The 23,708-nt window shown below is 43.9% G+C and overlaps 1 protein-coding gene across 1 annotated transcript; it reads left to right on the top strand.

The window, feature by feature from the left end:
• Positions 1-170: 170 nt before the first annotated feature.
• On the top strand, positions 171-19,482 carry PRMT5 (protein arginine methyltransferase 5). The gene is made up of 17 exons (XM_073653279.1): positions 171-340; positions 1,827-1,945; positions 10,656-10,741; positions 12,247-12,381; positions 12,462-12,580; positions 12,655-12,704; positions 12,787-12,950; positions 13,032-13,193; positions 13,394-13,471; positions 14,751-14,809; positions 15,006-15,128; positions 15,203-15,378; positions 15,899-16,008; positions 17,283-17,376; positions 18,036-18,152; positions 18,267-18,331; positions 19,133-19,482. Exons 1-17 carry the CDS (start codon positions 240-242, stop codon positions 19,283-19,285), a joined length of 1,911 nt encoding a protein of 636 aa, XP_073509380.1. The 5' UTR covers positions 171-239; the 3' UTR covers positions 19,286-19,482.
• The last annotated feature ends 4,226 nt before the right edge of the window (positions 19,483-23,708 follow it).

Raw genomic sequence — 23,708 nt, 5'->3', positions numbered from 1 at the left:
GCCGTGTTGGGGCGTGGCTAAACCGGCTTCCACATTGGAACGCCCTTCGTTTGTGTATCTCTACTCTGATAGGCTAGTTCTTCTTTGTAAACGTCATGTGTGCTTTACCGTATGCTGGTAGACGTGACGGGATTGGCTAGTTACTAACCGCCCATTCCGCGTTCTAATTGGATAATGATGGTTGTCACGGAGGAGGGGCGTGATTTGTCCAGCGCGCGTGGAGTGATTCTCTGTTCAAGATGGCGGCAGCGGGCAGCGGGGGAGGCCGGGTGTCTAGCGGTCGGGACCTAAACTGTGTCCCTGAGGTGGCGGAGACTCTTGGGGCTGTTGCTAAACAGGGGTGAGGCTCCGGGTGTGATGTGGCCTATGTGGTGGCTATTAATAGCTCAGGTGGGGGCCATGTGCTGTCACATGTAGTATGTAAGGTGTAGTGTCCGTGCACATGGGCAGCGCCAGTGCGTGGACCGTAACGTGTCCTGGCCACGGGCAGCGCCAGTGCGTGGACCGTGACGTGTCCTGGCCACGGGCAGCGCTAATGCGTGGACCGTAACGTGTCCTGGCCACGGGCAGCGCTAATGCGTGGACCGTAACGTGTCCTGGCCACGGGCAGCGCCAGTGCGTGGACCGTGACGTGTCCTGGCCACGGGCAGCGCCAGTGCGTGGGCCGTAACGTGTCCTGGCCACGGGCAGCGCCAGTGCGTGGGCCGTAACGTGTCCTGGCCACGGGCAGCGCCAGTGCGTGGGCCGTAACGTGTCCTGGCCACGGGCAGCGCCAGTGCGTGGGCCGTAACGTGTCCTGGCCACGGGCAGCGCCAGTGCGTGGGCCGTAACGTGTCCTGGCCACGGGCAGCGCCAGTGCGTGGGCCGTAACGTGTCCTGGCCACGGGCAGCGCCAGTGCGTGGGCCGTAACGTGTCCTGGCCACGGGCAGCGCCAGTGCGGGCATGTGCTGCGCGCGTGGGGTCGTTACCTGGGCAGCACCACCAGTGCACAGTCCATTCCAAGCCATGTGACTGGGATATACTAGGACGACACATCTTGTGCACGCTATTGCCCAGATCTGCTTTCAATGCTGCTGGGTCCCAGATCATCTCTTGGTTCTATCTATTTCTGTGTCATAGTTTTCTTTTCAGTGACTGCTTCGTGCGCGGATTCAGTGTTGTTGCTGGGATGGCGGTTCACTAATGCTATTTGTATTTTATTCATTTAAATTTTTACTCCTTTTGGGAATTTGAGTGACGTGGGCGGTCCAATCAATGACTGATGGCCATCTCTGCATGCACGCTTGTACATGAAAGGCTGTCCATCACTGATTAGGACTGTGCTTGGTTGGTATCTGTCACTCATTGAGAGTGATTGGAGTGGCAGTGGGCATGCCTGACCTCCACTGCAATTAGTTAGGAGCCCTGTTCTAAGGATTACTGGGGGTTCCAGCTGTCGGACCACCAGCGACCAGGAAGTTATCCCCCAAACAGGGATAGAGGGTAACTTCTAACCTTGCTACATACCCTTTAACTTTAGTACATAAGTGACAGACCACTGACATCATTCGATACCATACTGCACAGCCACTTCTTTCATTCTCCATCTGGGTGTAGTGGCTACCCCCCCCCCCCCCTTCTGTAGATGGTGGAGACATACATGGTTCAGACATGTTAAGAGCAAAGACTGGACAGGGAAATTTGTCCTAACTCAAACCACCTTTGTTTAGAGGGGTTAATTGCTAGAATAAAGGGACATGACATTTTGCCCCTTTAGGTCTCATCAGTTCTCCGCCTTTATTAATCTGGGGATTTCTTATTGGTTGCTTTCTATGGTTTTTCTTAGCTTTGACTTCCTGTGTATGCCAATATTCCACCCTCGCTTTAAGAGAGAGTTCAATCAGGAGCCCGCAAAGTCCCGGTCTGGACCACAGACTCGCTCAGATCTGCTTCTGTCTGGAAGAGGTATGCTAAGGATTGATTTTTTTTTTTTTTTTTTTACTTCAGCTGCTTGAAGAGAAAGATCTACTATGCCTTATAGTATCAAGTAATGACAGGGTTAAGCCAATCCCTTGAATAGATCTACAGAAGTACTGGGCAAAGATGGCCATGGATATTAAATATCCTCTGTTACTAGAATAACTTAAATCTTCAATCTTTGCAGTGCACTCACTGCCAGGGATAACGCCCCCATCGATTTAAACAGTAGAAAGAAGTGTTTGTAAATGCCTTCCATTGTAATTTTTGCCTGTGAGCGGCGCCATCGCAGAACGCTTACTGGGTGATACGCCACCCACAGCCCAGTCACTCGGGGGTACGTGTCACTGGGTCACGCCTCTGGGTTCCCAGAACTTGACGTGATATCAGCGGATGCCGGAGCAGGCTGCATCCAGGGTCACATGATGCTAGTTATCGGTCAGTGATGGCGCCGCTCACACGCAAAAATGACAATGGAAGGTCATTGCATAAACACTTCTTTCCAAAGTTTAAATCGATGGGGACATTATTTACTGTAGTGGATGAGCTCCATCAGTCACTGGTGGAGAGCAGCAGCTCTTCAGTAAGCTTAAGGCTGTGTGCCCACTATGCGTTTTTCAAGCGTTTTTGCCACGGAATTTCCGCAGCGAAAACGCTTGGTAATCCGTGCCCCATGGTCCCCAATGATAATCCGCATGTGCTGTGCTCATGCTGTGGATTATCATTGCGGAAAAATACGAAGCACATCCATTAATTTTGCAGACTCGCCACCATTGACTTGCATTGGACCGCGTGACATCCTCATCACTGCATCTGCACATGCGGATATCACACAGTTCAATGTGTGGATGGTACCCGGGTTTGGAGAAGAGGAGACTCTCATCCAGACCTGGGTACCATAGAACCTGTAAAAAAAAAAAAAAGATTATACTTACCTTCCGATGTCCTCCCGGTGTTTTCTCCTTTCCGTCTGGTCTGTTTTATAGGTTGCGGTGTTGTGAAGGACCTGCCATGACGTCATTGAATCATGTGACCTGACACATGACTCAATGACGTCACCGCAGGTCTTTCACACCACGGCGAGCCGCCCAAGACGGAGCGGAGAAAACACCGGGAGGACATCGGAAGGTAAGTATAATCTTTTTTTTTTTTTTTTTTAACTAGGTCACACTACTATAAATCCATGCCGGTTGCATGGATTTATATAGTGTGAACAAGTTGTCAAGCACTTTTCAAAGTGATGCGAAAAGCGCTTGATAACCTGCATGCAGAAATGCATGCAAAAACGCTTGACAAATGCTTCTACCTGGCGGGAAAAACGCATATAAAATCCACATGCGTTTTTCCTGCCAGGGAGAAGCGGAAAAAATATGCAGCATTTCTGCATCGTGGGCACTTAGCCTAAAGGCACATTTACAGCGGCTTACAAAAGTATTCACCATTTTTTTTTTTTTTTTTTTTGTTTTGCTACCTCACAATCTGGAATTTCAGTTTTTTTGGAGGGTTTGCATCAGTTCATGTAAAGAACATGCCTACAACTGTAAACAATTGGTTTTCTTTTTATTGTGAAGCAAACAACAAATAGGACAAAATAACTGAAAATTTCAGTGTGCATAACTATTCACACCCCTAAAGTCAGTTCTTTGTAGAGTCTCCTTTTGTGGCAATAACAGCTGCAAGTTGCTTTGGATAAGTCTGTAGGAGCTTTCGACATCTGGCCACTGGGATTTTTGTCCATTCTCAAGGCAAAACTGCTGCAGGTCCTTCAAGTTAGGCCACGGCCCTACTGTCAGTGTTCGGTCAGTATTTTTTCCTCAGGAGTGGGTGATAAATGCAGAATTGGTGACTTGTTTCTATTATACCTTTTCTCTGATTGTTCCTCACCTGCTTCCACTCCTGAGAAAAAATACTGACCAAATACTGATAGTGGGGCCGTTGCCTTTTGCTGTTCGCCTGAGGAAACAATCTATCTTCATGTCTAACCTCAGATTCTCAGTTGGATTAAGGTCTGGGCTTTGACTTGGCCACTCCTGAACATTTACACCTTTCCCCTTAAACCACTCGAGTGTTGCTTTAGCAGTATGCTTTGGGTCATTGTCTTGTTGGAAGGTGAAGCTTCATCCCAGTCTTAAATTACTGACAGATTGAAACCGATTTTGCTTAAGAATATCTCTGTATTTCACACCATCCATCTTCCTCTTGGCCATTTTTCTTGTCTGTGCTGTTGAAAAACATCCTCACAGCAGGATGCTGCCACCCCCCCCCATGTTTCACTGTGGGGATGGTGTTCTTGAGGTTATGAACGGTGTTGGTTTGGCGCCAGACATAGCATTTACTTTAGTAGACAAAGTTTAGTTTTGGTCTCATCTGACCACAGCACCTTCCTCCATACCTTTGGGGAGTCTCCCACGTGTCTTTTGGCAAACCTAAAACAAGCCTTACAACTTTTGTGTGCAAGTAAAGGCTTTTTTCCAGGACGTCCCTCCTGACTGCACCCTCAGGAGGACGTCCTTCATATCTCTGATAGGGACAGGAAACACAGATAGATAAATTTAAAAGGCCCCCTCCACCCATACCTTCAGTGTTTTTTCCTGTCCCTATCGGAGACAGGACGCAGAGGAACTCGCCTCCATTGAACAGGAGCTCCTGAGGCCGGACGCAGGAGGATCGGGATGGGGTCCTTGCACTCCTCCCCTTCCTTCTGCCGCGGTCCGGAGGCCAACACCCTGCCTGACAAGGGGTCCCTCAGCCTGGCCGGTTGAGCAAGTGGCTCCCGAGGTGGACCGTTTTTCCCCGCAAAGGGGGCTCTGGGTCCATGTCGCTGCAGCCCTGCGCGCGATCCTATGTGCGCAGGGGAGAAGGGAGTGAGCGGCATTTCCTGTTACAGGGGCAGTGGAATGCCTGCCTCTAGTAACCGGCGTGCGTTCCACCCTGGAACGCACTTCCGGTTCCGGTCTACATTTGGGAAGAGGAAGAGAAGAAAAAAAAAATGCGCCAATCTGCAATTAAAGGGGAAATGCCTAAATTTTGACGAAGCAGATGGAAGAGAGGTGAGACAGGCTATTTAACTGTGGGGCTGCATCTGAGGTATCACTGTGTCTGGACACCAGCCATGGAAGGATTAACCACTGGTCGCCCTGATATGCCAGCAGAATCCCCTGTACGTGTGAGTTAATGGGAGTTTCTTGGTCTAAGTTTACCTGCTACCATCTGTAGGTTATTACTATATGATCCCTTGTTGTTGTAGGACAAGGAGGACTCTAAAAAATCCACAACGTCATCAACCCCTAAGAAAAAAGGGAAAAGATGCACCATCTGTAACCTGAAGCTACCGGACACATATGGGAAGCAATTTTGCACAGACTGTATTGCCCGAGTAGTCAGGGATGATCATTCCTCCTTTGTCGGACATTAGATCCATAATAAGAGAGGAGGTCCAAAGTTCAGTCGCAAATATAATCTCCACACAAACTTCCCAACCTGGACCTAGGTAAAACAGACCCTGGTGGGAAATTTGAATCTAGCTCAGAGGAGGAGGAAGAATGATCAGTTTACTCTGATCCTGATCAGGATGAAAGGGAGGGATCTAATTCAGTTCCCCCAGAAGAAAGGAAGAAATATCTTTTTACTTGGGAAAACACTGAACCACTTTTATCGACAGTAAGGAGCACTATGAAAGTGGAAGATGCCCTCATCAGTACAAGATGAAATGTTCGGAGGGTTGAGAACCCGTATGAACAGAGTATTCTGTCAAATCACATTAAAGCCATGATTTTAAAGAAAAAAATAGTAATTCCCAGAAGTTTCAGATCCTGTTTGCCTTTTGAGCCAGAGGAAATCAAGCTGTGGGAGGAGATCCCAAAAATTGATATTCCAATAGCTAGAGTAGCAAAAAAGCCATCGATCCCCTTTGAGGACTCGTCATGCTTAAAGGACCCTATGGACAGGAAGGCAGACAACCTCCTTAAAAAAAAAACTTTGGAAACTGCAGCTGCAGTAATTAAAACAAACATCGCAGCGACCTCAGTAGCAAGATCCATGATCATTTGGTTGGAGCAGTTGGAAGACTGAGGAACAAAACGTCCAGAGAAATATCTAAGATTCGCATTGAAAGACGGGCAGAACAGACAGCATTATCAGTTCAACTGCCTCCCGTTTGGTCTCTCCTCGGCCCCACGCATTTTCACCAAACTTGTAGCCGAGTTATGGCGTTTCTAAGAGAACAAGGAATTTTAATTGTCCAATACCTGGACGATTTCCTACTAATTGCAGACTCTTCTCAGCAATTTATCCTCAACCACCTTAGTTCTAAAGAATCTAGGTTGAATTATAAACTGGGAGAAATCAGATTTGTTACCGGGAAGAAGAAAGATCTTTCTAGGGATTCTTCTGGACTCAGAACGACAGATGTCTTTCCTTCCAGAACAAAAACGAACAGATCTCAGAGACAGGATCATCACTTTCGGAAAGAAATCGAAGGTGACGATCAGAGAGTGCATGAAGATTCTGGGTCTGATCGCAGCCTCCATACCTGCGGTTCGGTGGAGCTAATTTCATTCAAGACCCCTTCAACATCAGATCCTGGAACAGGAAGATGGAGAGCCTGGACAAGAAGATAACCTTGTCAGGAACAGCAAAGAAATCTCTGAAGTGGTTGACTTCAAGAACCATCCTGAAAAAGGGGAGTTATGTGGAAGTTGATCCCGTTCATCACCCTTACCACCGAGGCAAGCAGCAGAGGCTGGGGAGCACATGTGGAAGATCAGTACCTACAAGGTACCTGGCACGCACAATACCTTCCTGGATCATCGAACCTAAAAGAGCTCCTAGCGGTCTGGGAAACCTTGAAAACATGTCAGATGGATCTGAAACCTCAACATGTCAGAGTCCTGTCAGACAATATGACAACCGTGGCCTTCCTCAAACATCAAGGGGGGCCAAGACGTCACTAACTGCAAGCCTTATCGAACAAGATTTTTCAGTGGGCAGAAAAAACAGTACTTTCAATAACAGCGATACATCTGAAAGGGTCTCAGAACTCGGTGGCCAACTTCCTCAGTCGAAAAACCTTACAGAATGGGAGCTAAATTGGGAGGAGTTCCGTCACATAGAACTCAGATGGGGTTCCCCTCAAGTCGATCTATTTGCCACCCGGAAAAACGCAAAAACAGAATTTTTCTCCCTCAACCCAAGAGACAGACCAGCCGGAGTAGATGCTCTGACCCAGAAGTGGGACATGGACCTGGCTTACGCATTTCCTCCTCTATCCTTAATTCCATTAGTGTTAAGAAAGATACAGGAAGATCGGATCAGGGTAATAATAATCTTACCTTTCTGGCCCAAGAGGAGCTTGTATTTTTAACTGAAGAGGATGGCCCTGGAGGATCCAATTATTCTACCAGAAAGACAGGATCTACTCTTCCAAGGACCATTATTCCATCCCAAGGTAAAATTTCTACAACTTTCAGCCTGGATCCTGAAAGGAAAATCCTAAGGTCCAAAGGACTCTCAGACGCGGTGATCTCAACAATGAAAAATAGTAGAAAACCTGTAACATCAGCAATCTACACAAAAATATGGAAGAAGTTTTGTACGCTATACGGGGAAGATTCGAGTCCTAACATACCAGAGGTATTAGAATTTCTGCAGGCTGGTTTTGACAAAGGTCTAAGACCTAGCACTCTAAGGCTATGTGCCCACGTTGCATTTATGAAGCAGAAAATTTCTGCAAGTCCTCTCCCAGAAAAACGCATGCGGAATTCCGCACGCGTTTATCGCGCATTTTTCGCGCGTTTATCACGCGTTTTCCACATGCGGAATTGCCTTGCGTTTTTTATGCATTGGACAAAGGCAATTCTGCTTGCGGAAACGCAAAATTAAATGACATGCTGCGGATATTTGAAAGCAGCATAAACGCTGCGGAAAAATCCGCAGCATGTGCATAGAACTTGCGGAATCCCATTGGGGACCATGGGGTGCGGGTTACCAAGCGTTTTACAAGCGTTTCCGCTGCGGAAATTCCGCATCAAAAACGCTTGAAAAACGCTACGTGGGCACACAGCCTAAAGGTGCAGATTGCAGCTTTAAGTACTTTCATGGATTTCCCTCTAGCACATCATCCTTGGATCGAGAGGTTCATGAAAGCCACAATGAGAATGAGACCGACAGTAAAAACTCATATATCCCCCTTGGGATTTGAATGCGGTCTTAAGTAATCTGTGCAAACATCGTTACGAACCCCTCGGAGAGGCAAGTAAAAAAATTCTCTCCTTCAAAACGGTTTTTCTAGTGGCTATAACCACAGCAAGACGCATTGGGGAGATACAAGCATTCTCAATAAAAGAACCCTACCTACAGTCGTCCAGAATCTTTATCATCCTCAGACTTGATCCAGCATTCTTGCCAAAAGTGGTAACACCTTTTCACGTGAATCAAGAAATAGTTTTACCCTCGTTCTGTCAGGACTATAGAAATGAGCAAGAACTAGCCTTTCATTCCCTAGATGTCAAAAGACTAGTTCTTCAGTATTTAGAAACAACACAAGACTGGTGAATTGACTCTAACCTGTTTGTACAGTTCGCAGGGAAAAAGGCTTAAAAAATGACTCTGGCAAGGTGGGTCACATCTGTGATACATCTAGCCTATCCTTCAGAGGGGAAAACCCCTCCAGGTAATATCAGAGCCCATTCTACCCGTGCAATGGCCACATCATGGGCAGAACGAGCAGGTGCATCTATGGACCAAATATGTAGGGCTGCAACATGGACAAGTTTAAACACCTTTTGCAGACACTATAAGCTGGACATTCTGTCTAACCAGAAAATGGCTTTCAGAAGGAAGGTCCTCCAAGCTATAATCCCTCCCTGAATATATACTCTGGTAATCTCCTGAGGGTGCTGTCAGGAGAGACGTCCTGGAAAGTAGGCATTAGACCTACCGGTAATAGGGTTTCCAGGAGTCCCTCATGACAGCACCTATTATATTCCTTCCCTTATATTCCATTCTGCTGTGTGATGTTACCATTTAATAGAAGGAGGCTAAATAAAATAGCGTTGCATCCATCCTGGTGTGGTACTTGGAAAATCACTGGAGGGGGGTGGAGGGGCTTTTAAACTCTTCTGTGTTTCCTGTCCCTATCAGAAATATGAAGGACGTCCTCCTGAGGGTGCTGTCATGAGGGACTCCAGGAAACCCTATTACCGGTAGGTCTGATGCCTACTTTTCTGCCCACTCTTGCATAAAGGCCACCTCTATGGAGTGTATGGCTTCTTGTGGTCATATGGACAGATACTCCAGTCTCTGCTTGGGAACTCGGCTGTTCAGGGTTACCTTTTGGCTTCTGTGCTGCCTCTCTGATTAATGCCTTCCCTGCCCGGGCTTAGAGTTTTGGTGGGTGGCCCTCTCTTGGCAGATTTGATGGTGCTCCAGGGGATCATCTGAGATTGGGATATTTATTTATTTATTTATTTATTTATTTATTTTTTTATAACCCAACCCTGACTTGTACTTCTCAACATCTTTGCCCCTGACTTGTTTGGAGGTCTCCTTGGTCTTCATGGTGTTGTTTGGTTAGTGGTGCCTCTTGCTTAATGGTGTTGCAGCCTCTGTGGCCTTTCAGAAAAGGTGTGTATGTACTGACAGACCATGTGACACTTAGATTGTACACAGGTGGACTTCCGTTCACTAAGCATGTGACTTATGAAGGTAATTGTTTGCACCAGAAATTTTTAGGGGCTTTATTGCAAAAGGGGTGAATACATATGCACATGAGTATTTTTAGTTATTTGATCCCATAAATTTAATTTATGCCTATATTTTTCTCACTTCACCAAATTAGACTATTTGGTGCTGCTGCATCACACACAAATCAGATTACAAAAATATTTAAACACAGGTTGTAATGTAACAATAGGTAAAAAGCCAAGGGGCTAAATGCTTTCGCAAGCCACTGAACATGTGGCATTCATTAAATAGGTTGTTTGGGTTGAAATAGTCTGCAGCTGCAGACTGCTGTAGCGTGACAGTGTTCAATGCACACATTTTCACAATTCCCCTGTATTCCCCATTTATATGACCACATGTATATGATTTGCATACTTTTGGTCACATGCCAACGAGTCAGAGAGATGTTCAGAAGTCTAGTCGGTATGTGACCGCACGCATGCAAATAAAATACATGCGATGATATGAACACCAACCCACTCGAGGAATGCAGGGCAATTGTGACTGCTTGAGAATCACACACTGTCACGTCACGTTATGTTAGTCACATGGTGACTGCGAAGTTTTCATTTCAGCATGGACCACTCCTTTAACCCACTCTTAAATATACTTCTATGTCAAAGAAACACTGGGCCTCGTTTATCAAAACTGTCTAAGAGAAAAACTGCCTTTTTGTTTAATAGCAACCAATCGGAGCTTCGCTTTCATTTTCTAAACCGCATTGGTGAGATGAAAGCTGTGCTGTGATTGGTTTCTTTTAGGCAGTTTTGATAAAAATTTGCCCTGCTGTTTGGAAACCTGAGCTTCAGACAAGGTTAAGACATTAATAGGCACAGGTTTTTGGACCTAAAAATGGTGATAAAATGTGAACATTCACGTTAATGCAAGCCGTCCTGTGCTTTCTTCTGTTCTATTACTTTATGAAATTTTGAGTTTTTCAATTTGTACGGATATTATCCCAACTTTTCTGTCACAGACTGGAATACACTTATTGTGGGAAAGCTTTCCGAATGGATAAAAGCAGACTCTGACATACCAGCAAGCCGCAAAACGTCCGAAGCGGTAAGAGCGAATGGGACTTATAGTCCATCCATGGTGTAGGTGTACCTACACTGCAGCCCAATCGCATGGTTTTACTTCATCTCAAATTTCCAATTCTGCAAATATACTTGTTCATGCCTGCACAAGATCTGATTATACTTGCAAAACTTATAACTTGCGAAAAACTCTCCATCCTCAAGAATGGAGGGATTTTTAATTCTCTTTATTTCCCGTTGCCTAGGTTACCAGTAAATATCTGCAATGTATTAATGTTTGCCAGTCTCCTAGGCAGGGAGCATACAAGCTCTTTGCTGTAGACCTTGCAAGCGTTGCACTTTTCCAATGCTGTAGAGGCAAAGCTGCCCCTCCTTGCAGCATCAGAGTGGGCAGGTGGCCCCAGCGGTGCAACCATGCTGCTGGGCCCAATAGTCAGTCATGCAGGAAGCCGTGATGCTTTCTTTCTTTTTCCACATCTGGTCTAATGTGTACATTTTTAATTAAACTGTATTATTATACACTCAATGATTCTTTCATCCCATGTCCTTCGTTGCACCTTTTGCGTAGATTAATCATCAATCCTGTGGATAAGTGATATACATCTTCTAGGAAAACCTTTTTAAAGGGAACTGGTCAGCAGGTTTTTGCAATTTTTAATCTGAGAGCAACATAATGTAACAGCAGAGACCCTGATTCCAGCAACGTCACTTGCTCAGCAGCTTACTGTAGTTTCATTACAATCAGTGTTTTAACAGAAGATGATCACTGCAGGGCTAGGTCTCAGGACATTTGGGCTAATCTGTGTAACCCTTCCTCCACCACTGATTGTCAGCTTGCTCACAATGCACAGTGTACACAGGGAGCCAATCGGGTGTGGGTGGGGTTATACACAGTTCAGCAATCTGACCTCTGCTACATCTACAGCAGAGAAAATAGGGATTCTATCAAAACTGCATCAAGCAACTCAGCAAGTGATACATCGTTTAAATCGGGCGCTCTACCCTATTTTATTGCTCTCGGATTCCAAAGCAAATACATGCTGACAAATTCCATTTAGGCTGTGATCAGACAGCCATATGTTCTTTCATGCGAGAGAATCGGGCTGATTATGCTCAAATGCACGCACCCATATACTTGTATGGATGCGCATGGTCTTATTATCAGATGCACTCGCCTGTGTTATACGCTCGTGTCAGCGAGGCCATAAAGTGTACATGTAGTTACTTATCGAAATGTTTTCTCTGGGCTCCTGCCCAGCTCAGGCCTGCACCCCTCTGACTGTGATCAGCTATCCACAGAGATGGAGTGGTGTGCATATACTTTCTATGAGCATGTACATGACGGACCACAACACGCTGAAGATCAGCCTAACACACACACACGCACACGCACACACGCGCACACGCCTAGTGCTCGTTGTATCAGTGATTGGTGGAAGCATCAGCACCCAGACCTCACCAATGAAGTCTTTTGATATGTCCCAAGTTTCATCATTCAGTGATCCTCATAGAAGAATATTAATATTCCAGGCTCTGCTACAGGAGTTAAATTTCTCAGCTTATCTCGGACTTCCAGCTTTTCTGATTCCAATTACACAAGAGGAAAACAGCAACTTGGCTCGCCTCCTTATAAATCACATTCACACTGGCCACCATTCCACAATGGTAAGGATACATCTTCATTGACTTGTCGTGTGTGTGTGTGTAAGAACTTCAGCTGACATGACTTTTCATTCTGCCCTTAGTTCTGGATGAGAGTACCATTGATGGCTTCCAATGATCTACGAGAAGACCTCATAGAAAATGAGCAAACACAGGATAGTGATAGCGACAATAACGTAGAGGAAGAAAGGACATGGATTTGGTGAGAAGACGAGAATGGGATGGTTTGGGCTTCCTAGATGAGTGGTGCTGATCGTTTTAATCATTACCCCTTAGGTGGCATAATTTCAGGACACTCTGTGATTACAACAAGAAAATTGCTTTGGGTGAGATGATTAATCTCCAGACTTAGTTCTGATCTCGCTAATCTTGGATTTGTAACCTTATTGTCTAATTACCTCTTGCCAGCTATTGAAGTGGGCGCTGATCTGCCAAGTACTAATGTGATAGACCGGTGGCTTGGTGAACCCATCAAAGCGGCTGTACTTCCAACTAGCATATTCCTCACCAACAAAAAAGGATTCCCTGTCTTATCCAAAGTACACCAGCGGCTTATCTTTCGGCTGTTTAAGGTAACACACTTGTATGTTTTGGGGATGTGAAATGAACGATTATATTGCAATATTGCCTTACTTGTTTCATTTCTTCTCTAGCTGGAGGTTCAGTTCATTATATCTGGGATACATCGTCACTCCGAGAAAGACTTCTGCTCGTACTTACAATATCTAGAGTATTTAAGTCAGAATCGTCCTCCTCCAAATTCTTATGAAATGTTCTCAAAAGGATATGAAGATTATTTACAGTCCCCTCTCCAGGTAAGTGGAGCTTTACTTATTACACTGGTTTCAGTAATTGGGCTAGACCTCAAATTGATCTTTGCATTAAGATTTTTCCACAAGATACAGGGCTGGATAGACTAAATTAGCTGTTGGTTGTATTTAACATATTAATGATTTATATTATATACATGCTATATATTTATATTAATAATTATTTGTCTACGTTTTCTCTACAGCCTCTGATGGATAACTTAGAATCACAAACCTATGAAGTGTTTGAGAAGGATCCAGTAAAATATTCACAGTACCAACAGGTAGATAGGTGTCTAGAAGTTCATTGTAGGTGGTCATATGGGTATAATGGGGTTCATGGAAACATGGGGGGGGGGGGGCAGTATTGTAATCATAAGTGATATACCTCATAATAATGGTATATCACTTATACAATTATATTTTTTTTTCACACTCGGACTCCTTTGTGAATGCCCAATAACTAATAATATATTTACGGTCATAAAACGGTAACCTCACTATCACTTTTTTTCTACAAATAGGGGCCTTAGATTGCTTGAACATAAAGGTGGTGATTCATCATGATTTTTACGCCAGGAAACTGGTGTAAATCTTTGAAAAGTCACATTTTTTGCCTGATATTTTCACACCAATTTGATGCAGCTCTGCCAAAAATGGGGAGAAGCCAGGATAGGACGAGGCTACGCCTGCCGTTCAAATTCATTAAAAGGGCTAGTGTGTGGGTTGTTGTTTTTTTTTTTTTTTTTTTTTTTAATACCAGAAATACTTCTCAAGTCCTCGACTGGAGTAGCATTCCTGGCGAGGTGACCGCCACAAAGATGATGTGCTAAACTCATTAGCTGGCATGTGCCTCTTAAAGGCAACCTGGCACCAAGTTTTCCCCATATTATGTACAGCCACCACTGTTAAGGCCTCTTTTACAGTATACTAGAATGCTGTAAAAATAAAGAGTCCCCAATTTCCTCTGCAGATTACAAAAAAAGACATTCTATTATACCCAGACGGCACGGTCCAGTGGGCATCTCTGGTCTTGATCCAGCTCCGCCTCTCTTCAATCGCCATCCTCCTTTCCTGCTGCGTGTGTATGATGCGTCCTACATCATCATGATCCTGAGCAAGCACACTTCACTCTGCCCTAGAGCACAGTACTGTAATGCACATATGCTGGGAAACATCGATGACCCGGAAGTAAAGCCGGAGCATGTGCACTACAGTGCAGCTAATCGGTGGCCACTATTAGGCCGCTTCCCTCTCACTCCTTTCAGATGTAACTGACATCCGGTAGGAGGTGAAAAAGCATGTGCTATCACTTTTTTTCCGGTTGTCAGTTGAGTTTGAAGGAGGATAGAATGAAGCGGCCAGTTACTGGCCACTACTAGTCTGCGGGTCTCGCGTGGCAAAACAACCTCACATGAGATTCTGCGCCTATTACGCTAGAGCAGAGTACAGACTGACTAGGTGGAATCTAGCAATTAAGAGGTTGTCAACCCCTTTATCCTAGCAGATTTGGTTACATTGCATATAGTGACGTGAAGCTACAGCCTATTTTATCCATTGCAGGCGGTGTATAAGTGTTTACTGGACAGAGTCCCAGAGGAAGAAAAGGAAACAAACACACAGTAGGTGTCATGTGATTTCTGCTCTGTTGTGCTTTGGTTCCACTACCTTAGTGTAAAACCTTCATTTTTTTTCCGCTGGTCCTTCTATAGCATGTGCTCTTATTATTTTACCAGTAATACCCTCTGATCAATCAGTTATTTCTAGTTCCCTTTTATGTCTACTATTTCAGCCAGTTTATATGTGTGACACCTCTAGGGTTTTGATGGTTCTTGGAGCAGGTCGTGGTCCTCTGGTGAATGCATCGATCAGAGCTGCCAAACAAGCTGAGCGTTTAATAAAAGTATATGCGGTGGAGAAAAATCCTAATGCAGTCATTACGTAAGTGACAATCACTGAAGCCTTAAGAATATTTCTAAATCTTGAGTCTTAAAAACAATATTTTTTTTTCTCAGGTTGGAAGGGTGGCGCTATGAAGAATGGGGTAGTCAGGTGACCGTGGTCTCCAGTGATATGCGAGACTGGAATCCTCCCGAGAAAGCGGATATTATTGTTAGCGAGCTCTTAGGATCTTTTGGAGACAATGAACTGTCCCCTGAATGTCTGGATGGAGCCCAACACTTTCTTAAAGGTTTTTTCTTCTTCTTTTATTTGCTAACAGTGAGACTCATTTATTGACGTTTACATTTGGCTGTAAATTTCTGTAGCGCAACAGAAAGCAATTGCCTTAAATCTGCCATTTGCTTATTGCTCAGTCAATATTGGTGTTTTGTCTAGGTTCAGTGTAAAATTCTAGTCATCGCTTAATTTTGTCATAAAGATAATAGTGCCACCATACCGAAAAGAGCCAAATAAAAGAAAACCCACAACCTGCAGTGCAAGAGAAGGGGAAAATATATGAATGCTGTATAACAGCCAATTTCTTTATTTTCTTGATTGAGAGGCTTTGAGGGTTAAATTTTCCCACGATGAGCTTTTTGGTGAGTTTTAGATGATGCAGAGTTTCTGCACCTATTAAGTAAGATTACTTGCATTTTTTCAAAAATGCGCAGCAACAAAAACTCATCGACAATTATTATTCTCCATCTCCTGTTAAACTTTTAATACGATTTTGTTCCCCCTTTCTTCACACATTCTCTTTATTTTTTCAGAGGGTGGTATTAGTATTCCTGGGGAATATACCTCTTATTTGGCGCCAATATCTTCCTCCAAACTTTACAATGAGGTGAGAGCATGCAGAGAAAAGGACAGAGACCCAGAGGTGAGTTGGTAATGTTACGTATAACTTTTTATGGCATGGCCTTTGTTCTTTCTGTGTATGGTTTGATCCATAAATTACCTGTAGCCATCAGTGCCAAGATGAGGAGCAGACTTCTGCCCAGACTACTTTTCAGCCAGTTGAATGGAGTAATCACACGAAACTCCAGGGACACTGTGTAGGCTTAACCCCTTACCAACATTGGATGTACTGGCCAGGTGCCCTTCTTTAGTGTGGGCTCAGCTAAGCTCACATCCCAGCGGATGATGATTGTCATTCAGCCATTATCTGCCTCAAACAGCCACAGGTGAAGCTGAACTCTGCTTGCTGCTGTTAACTTCTTTAAATGCCGCTGTCAATCTCTGACCGCAACGTTTCCAACACGTGGCCTGTTGGGAGCATTTTTTTGCATGCTTATCAGCCCCCCTCCCATCCAATGCGATTGTGGCTTGCCGATGGGATGTAATGACAGCCAGACTATTGACTGTGCTCCTCTGGGCATCATAGTAGATATTGAGTTTTGCATTATATTGCAATACTGTGTTATTGCAGTCTATAACATAAGCAAAAATGTAGTAGGAAGAGATCAAAACATCTTATCAACGTATTAATAAAAATGTCAGCTAGCTAATCAAAAAGCAAGCCTGCACACTGCTCCATTGACAGAAAAATGTTAGGGGTTTCTGTTATTAGCAATTATATATATATATATATATATATATATATATATATATATATATATATATATATATATATATATATATATATAATTTTTAATGAATCTTCTTTCATTGTGTGTATATATGTATGTGTCCCATATAGATTTATTATATCGTAATAGTACAGACCCAGACAGGTCATTATTACTACACAATAGATACTGAAAAAGACAAACCAAACCATGTACGGTTAAATGACTGGAAAAAACTGCAAAAAACAAGCTCTATGAAAAAGGTTATGGATCTTGAAGGGGCAGAAAATCGCCATGTCGGGAAGGTGTTAGAGGGGTGCGTATTTTAGTACAGATATAAAAAGGTCCTCTTCCAAACTGTGCAATTGTTTTTATTTATACATGGTCAACCATTGAGGCATTTCTAGATGTATGTATGATGCCTAGCAGGGGTATCCAGCCTTTGGCCCTCCAGCTGATGCACTACAACATTCGAAGTGCAGCCTTTACTGTAGTCCGCATACTATGCGTGATGTCAGTGTGTACAGTGTTGTATTTCTGCCATACTGACGGTCACAGCAGAATGTTCTTATTTTCCATGTAACAGGCGCAGTTTGAGATGCCGTATGTGGTGAGGCTGCACAACTTCCACCAGCTCTCTGATCCCTTACCATGTTTCATGTTTCAACATCCAAATAAAGGTGATTGTTGCTATTAACTGTGGGGATATATGTGTACATAGCACCTTTCTTCCTGTGCATAGCACTTGGGGTGAGGGTGTATAGAGCCAGGCTCAGAGGCACACACCGACGCTAGATATCTGATCAATGATGGTTAACCCCTTAAATGCCATGGTCAGTCTCTGAAAGCTGCATTTAAGGCACATGATCATGCTTGGCTGCTTTGTGCCCCTCCAGTAACCTGTTAGCGGGATGCAGATGGGTTGTTGTCGGTCACTGCTATTTTGGTACTCCTGTGACAAAGGCTAATTTTTTTTTCTTTTAGAACTGGTAAGAGGGAAAGTTTGAGAATTTTTTTTTTTTTCTCCTGGTTACGTGATGTACACAGAGTGTGCATGTTTTATTTCTGCATGAAGAATCCCTGTGTAGGAGGATTTCCAACCTTCTGGGCCACGGACTAATAAGCTAGCCTCTTCTATACAGATCTAGTCACAAAGAAGTCTACTTATCCCTCTAGTGGGTGTGTTTCCAATACTGATCCATGCTGGAGCCAATATGCCTTTTATATATAGTAACTACCAGCTCATTTGCTAAGATATATTTAGGAGACACAATCTGGGGCTGTTTGTTCACTGTCTGACTTCTGTGTAATAGATTTGGGTGCCATGTTCTCTTTTCAGATCCTGTGATTGATAATAATCGTTACCGCTGCCTGAAATACGACATAAAGCTCAATACTGTGCTACATGGATTTGCGGGATACTTCCATACGGTGCTCTATAAGGATGTTACGCTAAGTTAGTACTTAATCTTCACAGCATAATCTTATCTTTTAAAAAAAAAAAAAAACAAAACCACTTTTGTTTTGCAACTTTAACCTAAATAAACTAAGTACTTTATATAAATTGCAGGTATTTGCCCCGAGACACATTCTCCAGGAATGTTTTCTTGGTTTCCTATTCTCTTTCCAATAAAGGTGAGTCTTGGGTTAGAAATTAACTTTGTAAATGGTTTTGTCTAATGAAATGTCGGATACTGGCACACCTTGACCATGCCAAAATAATTGATCTACATGGTGAGTGACAACCCAAAATTCAGTAGTAAATTACCCGAGTATATCTAATAATGAAGGGGGGTGGTATGTGGGTGGCATCAAGTCACCTGGTGCCCAGTAACCACTCAACTGAGTAGAGCTATTCCCTCGGAAGAGAGAGTGGCCGCTCAGAAGTGGGGCCGTTATTGTTTTATGGAAACTTTGATGGGGTCACTGAACTTTTATACTTTTATTTTGTTGCCTGAACCCCTATTAAGCGCTCAATCATTATGTAAGCACTAAGGTGCCAACACAGGAGGTACAATGGTTCACATTTCCTTCAAGATCCTGTGTATTTTGACTCTTTATGGATGACTTTGGACCTTAACAGGACTTTCCAGGATGACCATAATAAAATCAAAATTCTTTGTTCACTCCATTATGCTTATTAATGGCCTTTCTTTAGAATAGGACATCAATCCTGTTCACTTTAATAGAAGCTAAGTTATTATACCCTAGAACGGCCACTACATATTGTATGGAGCTTTGTATGCTGTGTACATCCAGCAGGAGCTGCACATGGCTGATCTGTGGGGGTGTCAGGTCAGACCCCACTGACAGGTAGATGCAGGTCCTGCACAACACCTTTAAAATCCATTGCTATTGTTCTTATACACTTATTGCCACATTTGCCTGTATTATCAATTCTCTGATGCCTCAATTGTATATTTCTCTATTCTTTAGCAACCAATTCCTTTGCGGGAAGGAGATACAGTACGTGTACGGTTCTGGCGTTGTAACAATGGCAAGAAAGTCTGGTACGAGTGGGCTGTGACATCTCCCAGCTGCTCTGCAATTCACAATCCCACCGGTCGCTCCTACACCATTGGACTGTGACCATCGTGCTGGACTTCTACTATGGCTGCTGATTCCTGCTGGTGGCAGACTGTATAATACAAACCTCATGGATAGTCATTCTCTAAAGTGTACTACCAAGATCACGGAGTATAGACTTTTACCAGAAATCTTCAGTAAAACCTTAGTTCTTTTTTTTAATCACATGAAAATAGAAGCAGTAAACATTGAACTGTTCAGTGTTCTCCTTTACTTGTGGACATGTGTGTGTGTGTGTACATATACAGTGTATAGCAGAAGAACACCGGGAATTCCTACTTTCATCTTTCCCATTGTCATGCTAATTGCTGAATGTGATTGGGGTATATACACACTGTAGAGTTGTTGCAGACATTTCTGCATCTGTCCCAATTATTTGTATGGGACTTGCAGAAATCCATAAACATGCTGCAATAATTATCAGAAATTTCTTCAAGAACCGTCGTTTGATAAAATACCTTTTTTTGGAATTTGAAGGATTGCCTCTGCTATATTCTAGTTTAGGGGCAAATACCATAGCGGTGGTCAGTGACAGCAGAATTCTAGACTACAGTAACCTCAAGGGTATGTTCACACTGCCTCGCTTTCCATCAACCAAAAATGACAGTTTTATAGCAAATACCATCTCAGAAAACTCTCCTTTTTGCATTAGTTTTGAAAACCTGGTTGTTTTTTTGTCTTTAGCACTTGGGTTATTTCCTGAGCGCTTTTTCAAAGATTTTTTTTCTAAGCTGTCATGAAAGCTTAGAAATGGCATACAATTTTTGCACAATGGAGAGCTGTAGAAATATATTGCAACTTTTGTTGTTTTCACGTCCATTTGAATTGGCTCTGCCAAAATAGGTGGAGGTGGGGCAGGGTGGCACATAGGCACACCCACTTGTCAGTTATCAAAAGGTCCATCGTTCTGTACAGCAGTCAGGGACTGAGGTGCCCACCATGCTGAAGAGGCACCATATTCATTAAATGATGTGCGCCATGTACTCCAGCAGTGTTGTTTGAATTGGCTCCTGAGTCTTTATGTTGAGATTTTGGAGCATAAAGTGAGTGGAAACTCTCCAAACCCTCCTCAAAAACGTTGGCCCCATTTGATCAAAGCTTTTATGCCAGTATTCGGGTGTAAAAAGCTTTGAAAAGTTTCATAATTTTGGTGCAACTTGAGGCTGCACTAAAATTTTACAAATCTGAGTTCTGCGATCTTTGTCTACCTCTGACAAAGGGGGCATGGCGACCGTGGTTCATCAATATCATGACGAGTGTAGGTGTTTGCTATGCCGTAAACCTTACTCCAGCAGAGACTTGAGTAGGATATGTGGTGAGGTGCACACAGGGGTAGCAGCTCATCTACGTGTGTCACTTCATGAATCAGGAGCATCTGACACCAACACATCCTGTCAAGACAAGCATGAACCACGCCGCTTTTGATGAACCTGTCCCTTTGACTTTCTGCTCAAAAAAACTATGATAAATCAGGGTATGTGCACACTGGCCGCTTCTGCCATTTTTTTTTTTCTTTTTTACATTAAACAATGAAGACACTTGTGGGATTTTTGCTGACAAAACACTCAAGACATGTGGGTGTCGTTTTAGCCTTCCATTTGACTTTTATTGTAAAGTATTTATTATCTTCCTAGTGGAAAATACCAGAAGACTGTATGTTACTTCTTTTAAACCCCAAAAAAGAGAAGTTCCAGCTTCTATAACATCCAAAGTTTATTTGTACAAAATTTTACAAGCCAATTGCATAAATCCATGATGTGATCAAGGAGCAAACACCCTCTGGCATCCTTTCTCAAAGCATAGAACTTTGAGGGAGAATGCCGGAGAACGTTTGAAACGTCTTTCTCCTTGATCACACCATGGATTTATGCAATTTGCGTTTAAAATTTTGTACCAATAAGTTCCAGCTGCTATAAAATCAAGTTTTCATTTTTTTTTTTTTATTTTAAACATGGGGCCACACGTTCCCCTTTTGCAATCTGTGAGCTGTTTTTTCTTAACTTCTTTAAACGCTTTGATCAGCAAGTTGTTTTTACTTTATGGTTTGTTTAAAGGGGACAATGGCTTCAGGAAATTAGGTGAAAAGGTGAGTATAATGATTTTATTTTAGTCTTATTTTTACACTTGTTGGAGACAGCTGGGGCAAAATCCTACTCTCAACATTGTCTCCTGATGGCGCTGATCACCGCGCCAGCAGGGGACAATGTGAGTTGCCTCCAGCACCCGGTGCTTGGGAACAGCGCGAAGTGTACCTCTGATTCCCAGGTGCCGGTATGTGTGCCACTGATGCCATCCGTGTGTCATCAGTGTGCACGTGTGTGGGAAGTTGTGCGACGAGAAAAAAACGGACATGTCAGCGTGTTTTGCCCACGAACACACGGTCCGTGGAAACACACTGACATGTGCACAGACCTATTCATTTGAATGGGTCTACGTGTGTCAGTGTCTCCAGTATGTGTGAAAACGGACACCACACATACAGGACACACTGATGTGTGAAAGAGCCCTAAGACAGAGTTTGAGGTTACCCAAATACTTTTTTTTTTGCAAGATTTTCTGGCTTTAACTATTGAGTGACCACTCTAGTCTTCTGCAGAGAAGTGCACAGAGTAGTATACAACTTATCCCTCTAGGTTGCAGGTGATATTCAATAGTTACGGTTTGTGTTGAGAGTTTCTAATTTTATCTTTGCAAGGAAGATTAGTGAACCTCGCTGTGTGTTTGGGATTGAGGAGGATTTCATGGTTCCCTTGGGGAGAGAGAAGTGTAGGTTTAGGTCTTGGTTTGCTGTCCCCACTTTTTTATACTGATGAAGAGGATCTGGTAACATTGGTAAAAGCTTGTATTTTGGATATCCATTGACAGTGGTGTAACTTTGAAGCATGTGGGCCCAAATGCAAAAGCTCCAACGGGGGCTCCTAATTTTTTCAAGTTTTTAATAAGATTAGTCTTTTTATATAGTCCAAAGGGACTTTTTGGGCCCCCTAGGCTTCAGGGCCTGGGTGTGATTGCCGCCCCTGTCCATTGATGGTTACATTTTCCAGTATATATAATGCAAGCATTCTTCTGTGGCAAAGTGCAAGAAGCCCCCCAATACATATGCAGTACTATGAAGAGGCAGCAGATGGAGCCAGTGTCTGATATTGACCTGGTGATTATGTATTATTATTTACTATTATTATAGTGCCATTTATTCCATGGCGCTTTACATGTGAAAAAGGGTGTGTATATATAGTGAAAACACTTACAATAATCTGAACACAACGAGTCAGTGACTGGTACAGGAGGAGAGAGGACCCTGCCCGTGAGGGCTCACAATCTATGAGGACTGGGTGAGGAAACAGCAGGTGAGGGTAGAGCTGGTCGTGCAGCAATGTCGTGGAGCTGTGGTTCCTGCAGGTTGTAGGCTTGTCGGAGGAGTTAAGTCTTCAAGTTTCTTTTGAAGGTTTCTGTGGTAGGCGAGAGTCTGATATGTTGGGGTAGAGCGTTCCAGAGTAGGGGGGCTGCACGGGAGAAATCTTGCATGTGATTGTGGGAAGAGGGGAGTAGAGCAGGAGATCTTGAGAGGCTAGAAGGTTGTGTGCAGGTATGTACTGGGAGACTAGGTCACAGATGTATGGAGGAGACAGGTTGTGGATGGCTTTGTATGCCATGGTTAGGGTTTTGAACTGGATTCTCTGGGCAATGGGGAGCCAGTGAAGGGATTGACAGAGGGGAGAGGCCGGGGGACAGGTGGATTAGTCGGGCAGCAGAGTTTAGGATAGATTGGAGGGGTGCGAGAGTGTTAGAAGGGAGGCCACAGAGCAGGAGGTTGCAGTAGTCGAGGCGGGAGATGATGAGGGCGTGCACTAGTGTTTTTGCAGAGTCTATGCTGAGGAATGCGTGGATGCGGGAGATTTTTTTGAGTTGGAGTCGGCAGGGAGTGGAAAGGGCTTGGATATGTGGTTTGAAGGACAGATCAGAGTCCAGGGTTACCCTGAGGCAGCGAGCTTGCGGGACTGGGGAGAGTGAGCAGCCATTGATGATGGATAGGTCAGATGGGGCGGATGAATAAGAAGGTGGAAAGATGATGAATTCTGTTTTATCCATGTTAAGTTTTAGAAATCTGGCAGAGAAGAAGAATGAGATAGTGGACAGACATTGTGGGATTTTGGTTAGTAGGGAGGAGATATCGGGTCCATAGAGGTAGATCTGTGCGTCATCAGCATAGAGGTGATACTGAAAGCCGTGAGACTGAGCTGTCCCAGGCCAAAGGTGTAGATGGAGAAGAGCAGAGGTTCTAGAACTGAACCGTGGGGGGACACCGACAGATAGGGGGCGAGATAAGGAGGTGGTGTGCGAGTGGGAGATGCTGAATGTCCTGTCTGTTAAGTATGAGGATATCCAAGATAGGGCCAAGTCTGTGATACCAAGAGATGAGAGAGTC

The sequence above is a fragment of the Phyllobates terribilis genome, unplaced genomic scaffold (assembly GCF_046119375.1).
Source record: "Phyllobates terribilis strain yellow unplaced genomic scaffold, ASM4611937v1 Scaffold_1__5_contigs__length_1240528914, whole genome shotgun sequence".
Classification (NCBI taxonomy): Eukaryota; Metazoa; Chordata; class Amphibia; order Anura; family Dendrobatidae; genus Phyllobates; species Phyllobates terribilis.
The sequence above is the reverse complement of the archived record's forward strand: the minus strand, read 5'-3'. Positions and strand labels throughout refer to the sequence as shown.